Genomic DNA, 5121 nt, shown 5'->3' on the forward strand with positions numbered 1-5121 from the left:
GTGGGGTGAAAAGGCTGAGACAGCCCTCAGTTTTTTGGGAAGTGATGTCAAATGACATCAGCACATAATGGTTTACTGTAACCATGAATCACAGAAAAGCCCATTAAAGTGTTAGACAGAGGGGAAAAGAGAAAGTCATTATATGAGGTAACATCACAAAAATAGCACAGCGTTGAACAAGGACACATGGCTGTCTAGGTAGACAGGTAAATGAGTCATCCAGCACAGCTTTTGTTTTGATCGTAGCAGCACCTTTGGGCGTTGGTGTCTTACTGATTTTTATTGAGGTCAGGTAAGCTTCCTGAAGCTATTAACAGCATGCATCGTTGTTCGTATCTCAAAGTTGTAATATGTACTGTGTCATGTAGGCTCACATTGTTCGTAGTGGTTTTGTGTAGAGCTACAGAGAGAGACGGACAGGAAGTTTTGGCATGCCTTGCCTCCCAGCCGCAGACGTATGTCATTCCTCAACTCAACACTTGTGTGTGTTTATTTGTGTGTGTGTGTGTGAGCAGGAAATATGTTACATTGAATCCGAGCTTGCTCGCCTTTACATAAAAATCCATGAAGTGTCACAGTGTTACGGTAAAGGTAACGCGTTAGAAAGTGCAAATTGTTATTATGAGTCCACATCAACGTCCCAGTTTTAGTTTATTGAGACATTTTTTCTACAGAACCACAGTGACTGTAGCACCCTATTACTAATAGGAAACCAGTTTGAGCCCCATTGAAACATCATTGAAAGTGTGTGGTTTGACGTCCCTCCCTGGAATTTCAGAGGCTGTGTCCGGGTTTAAAGCCTCACCTGCCAACATTGGGTCTATAACAGTGGAAACATGACCTGCCAAAAGTCATATTTAATATTCAGAGTTATAAAGATACTTCTTTGGGGGCAAAATCTAGCTCACCCACCAAGGGCCTGCGCCTTGTGTAGGCGGAGGCCTTTGCAGAAGAATCGAATCCGGCCTGCGGCCCTTTGCTGTGTCTCATCCCTCATCTTTCCTGTCTTTACACTGTCACTCTAAATAAAGGGGTAAAAAATAATCTTAAAAAAATGAAGCTTTTTAATGAAGAGAGTCTTGAGTGTTAGTATTAAGCCTTTTTTTCTCTGTTCTTTGTCTATCCCAGCTCGGAAGCCATTCCAGTGCAGGTACTGTCCCTACAGCGCGTCCCAGAAGGGCAACCTAAAGACCCATGTCCTCTGTGTCCACCGCAAGCCCTTTGACAACAGCCTCTACCCGGACCGCCGCCTCCGACGCTCACACGGGCCCCAGGGGCCCTCCAGATCGCCTCAGAGCTTCACGGGAGATAACCGTGCTGCAGGCAGAGACCCGATCGGCATGACATCACTCTGTGGGACTTGATGTTGTCATGGCAACAGCGGACACAGACAGTTATGATTATTGTTTTAGCTTCACCTCGCAGGGGTTAGGATGATTGAAATTGTTAAAAAAAAAAAAAGTTGACAACCAACCTTGATGTACATTCCAGTGTTTACTTGAAGAGCCACAGTACGTATTTATCTGTAGCGAAGAAGCTGCCTATAATAATAATAATAATACTGATAATAATAATAAAGTTCATTGTGATGTGAAAGTGTAGCGAGGGTATTTAGTGCCGTTCTTTTTATCGAAAGTGTGCGATCAATTTACTTGTGTTTACATGCATCTATCAGTTGATAGGTCTGATAGGGAGAATGTACCGTTCCTGCCCAAAGCACTTGTTCTTTCATCCAGTAAATACTCTGTGTTACATTTTTTTTTGTAAATATCGCTCAATTTCCCTTCCAGTCCAAAAGTCTTGTCTATCTGTCAGGATATGGTGCCAGATGTTCAGGCTTTAATCGCGGCAGATGTAATGAAGTAGAATGTTGCACATCGGAGCTTCCATTTGTTCTGGATTCCACTCCAGGGAGAAAGCCTCTCTCACATATAATTATTGCCCATTAAGTCCTATGCTTCATGCCCTCGTGCTGGAACAATGCTCAATTAAGGGGAACCAAGGAAATGGAAAAAACTACAGAGATGCATTGATAGTGCATTCAAATCCTTTTTTTCTTACTTTTGGTGAATTGACTAGAACCAACCATGTGTGCATGTACCAGATCTGTCCACTAGTATGAAATGGGCCCAATCAACTCAGCTATTGCTGCTACTGCTGTATATGTATGATAATTTAGCATGATCTGAGCTGCCTCAGCCTCCCGTGCCAAAAGTCTGCCTGTACAACCAGAGATCACCTTGGGCAGCTGTGTGCCTGTTCAGCCGGGGCCTTATAGCCACAGCGATGTGGCTTTGACTGACAGTCGGCCTGACAACTCCATTCATGCGCCACCTGCTTGCTGTCAATCAGGGTGGCCATCCCGGGGCTATTGACGGAGCTGTCAGCCTGTGTGAGATGTGTCTGTCAAAGCCCACCCACTCTGCCACTCTGTCTCCCTGCCTGGGCAGTCTGACATTCGTTTGCTGTCCCCCTTCCATCTCTTTCTCTTTCTTCCACTCTCTGTCTGTCCGTCTCCTGCCTGTTTCCCATCAGAGACGTGGCAGCCCCTTAATCCCTGATCCAATCACAGATTCTTTGGGTACACATTTGTCATCCTCAAACCCTCTGGTTTTTGTAATGGAGTGCTTCACAAACACTTCTGCAGGTGACTCGGGCCTGATATACATGTGTTTTTATCGCTGCTCCTTGTATTTGTGTGCACCCCGTCGGCACTGTACGCCACTGTCCCCAATCCTTTCTCTCCTCTCTTTTCCCCTTAAAATTTCTCTTTCCGCCCTCGTCTGCCTCCTTCTCTGCTCACTCACCCTTCATCTCTCTACCTGACAGGTGACAAGGTCTGGGCCTCCAGCTGACTGGCTAATCGGAGACCTGTCATACCTGTCAATAGTTCTACAGACCCATGCCAAGCCAGGTCAGGCCATACCAGACCAGACCATCTTGTGAGTTGACCAAGGGCATCGAGTTTTGTGGCGAGTGGGGGAAATGCACCAAAATCTCAAAGTGTTGTGAAAAATGATGTCACTTGTACCCCTCCAACAGCCCTCTGGATATGGCTCATCCCTTAGGTCTCATCCTGTCAAACCTCCTAATTAAGCGCAGTTTCCCTTTAAGCAGGGCCCTTTAATTAATGCTGGGGAAGTTTGTTAATCACTCCTAACGGTGATAAATGTTTAGTTAACATCTCACAGCCGTAGTCAATGTCATACTGAGGCTTTTTGCCGCGTTTTATGTAAGGGCTCATCTTTCTGGCATAGTGCCCTGTTTTTCATCCCTCCCAGTGTTGTTTTTACATTTGAATTAAAGGACTCATTGCGTCATCGCTTTATCCAAAAAGGCAGTTTGCAGGTTAACAAGTTCTGTCATGTCTTCACGGCCTGATTGGCTTGACAGACAAGTGAAATACACAGATGCCAGTAAGTCAATCCTCATTCTCTGACACTTATAAATAACCCTTCTCTGGAGAAAAAAAAACACATTTTTATCAACCTGTAGATCAGAATCATGTCATTTTTTATTTGATATTAAGTGAAATGACAATGTGAAAGTTGGGTTACATGCTAATTGGCTCTAAATAGTCTTTTGTTCTTTCATTTTTGTTTCTTTCCATCATGAAAATGATCAACATGATCTCCTGTTTACTTTACTTTAACTGGTTTTCTTTTCCTTCATTATCCCTCTCATCACTATTTAGGGTTGCTTATCAGCAGACCATGTGTTTGAGGTCTCTTTCTTAGCCTCATTGCGAAAGGCGGGCCATGTACAGCTAATCAGCCTGCATAAGTAAAGGAAACAGTCTGACAGGCCAGGTAATGAGAAGTAATGAATCACTAATCACAGTCTCTTACAACCCTTGGAGCACAGATGAAAAATTAAAGGTAATTAGCTTGCACAGTTGTGAAAACAATATTTAAGACTGTTGGCATCACATGGCACAGACTTAACAGATTTTCTCTGCCGACAACATATATCAACACAGCGCTGAAGTCCTAATATCAAGCTGTTATTGGAAAAGCTTTTTCAATGTAATTTTAGTGACTGATTTGATCAGGGATACAAGTCTCCCTTTTTTTTTTCTCTTGCAGGCAATCTTGCCAAAACTGAAAAATGTATCACTTAGTTTTTCCCTGAGGATTTTCTCTGCTGAGGGAAAGAAGGAACATGCCAGCGACATGCTTCCGAGACTCAGCTTTGGTAAAAGTAACGATGAGGAACAGCGGAGTGTGAGATAATATTCATTCCCTTATTCATACACAGACATAGGGTTATTCGGAGCCATGTGGTCAGAGCTGCGAGCCCTCTGCAGCTCTGCGGTTCTTGTGCTTGACAGCAGAGTGAAGGATGCTTTGACAGGGCCCGTGTTTGACAAGTCTGCGTGAGACTCAAAGTACAGGATCCAGACATGGGCTGTCAGTCAAAGCTGCTGCATCTCCCAGCTGAGATGTGCCAGTTTAGTCACAGTTACAAAGGAACTAATACGCGTTAACTGGAGTAAGGCACGCATATGGGCCTGGTAGAGCCCTGTGTCCCGAGGCTGGGATTGAACGGATGCCAGAGAACATAAGCCCAAGATATAAAAAGAATTACAGGGGACAAATAAAACATGGGGATTATGTCAGTGTGAGAAATGGAGGCGTTGTTATTCTGCATGTGTGCCGACTCGCCTCTCCTGTTTCGGCATCCAGGGCCCGTGGGCTGTAGTCCCGCAGTCCTGCACCTGTGCTCTGCGGATCCAGAAGCTTTAGAGAAAGAATGGAGAGGAGGCTGTTATACTGTACGTGTAAGGGAGGGAGAAGAAGAGGGGAGAGAGGGAGGGTTGGAACAGAAAAGTGGGACAGGACAGACTGATTGGGGGTGTTGGAGGCAGCAATCATGCCCCAGAATGCTGTATCTGCCAAATCTGATGCCAGCACCCATGTTTTGAGTTAAAGCCTACACGTAGGAAAGTAACCCCCCTCATATTGTACAATACACATGTTCAGTTAAATACCAGTGACAAGGAGTGACTAGATTTAAACCCACAGCTACTCCCCTGCTCAGCAGCTCGTGTCGTGTTATTGCACAAAGTTCATTTAAGTTTCAGGCCTCCTCTCTCTCTCTCTCTCTCTCTCTCTCTCTCTC

General features: G+C 44.8%; 1 protein-coding gene across 1 annotated transcript in view; it reads left to right on the plus strand.

The window, feature by feature from the left end:
* Nucleotides 1-1601, plus strand: part of LOC117948670 (zinc finger protein 536-like) — a 22794-nt gene extending 21193 nt beyond the window's left edge. The window contains exon 4 of the mRNA XM_034878448.1: nucleotides 1129-1601. Coding sequence (XP_034734339.1) covers nucleotides 1129-1364 — 236 coding nt within the window. The 3' untranslated portion in view covers nucleotides 1365-1601. The remainder of the gene's footprint in view (nucleotides 1-1128) is intronic.
* The last annotated feature ends 3520 nt before the right edge of the window (nucleotides 1602-5121 follow it).

Source organism: Etheostoma cragini, chromosome 8 (assembly GCF_013103735.1).
Source record: "Etheostoma cragini isolate CJK2018 chromosome 8, CSU_Ecrag_1.0, whole genome shotgun sequence".
In the NCBI taxonomy this organism is placed as follows: domain Eukaryota; kingdom Metazoa; phylum Chordata; class Actinopteri; order Perciformes; family Percidae; genus Etheostoma; species Etheostoma cragini.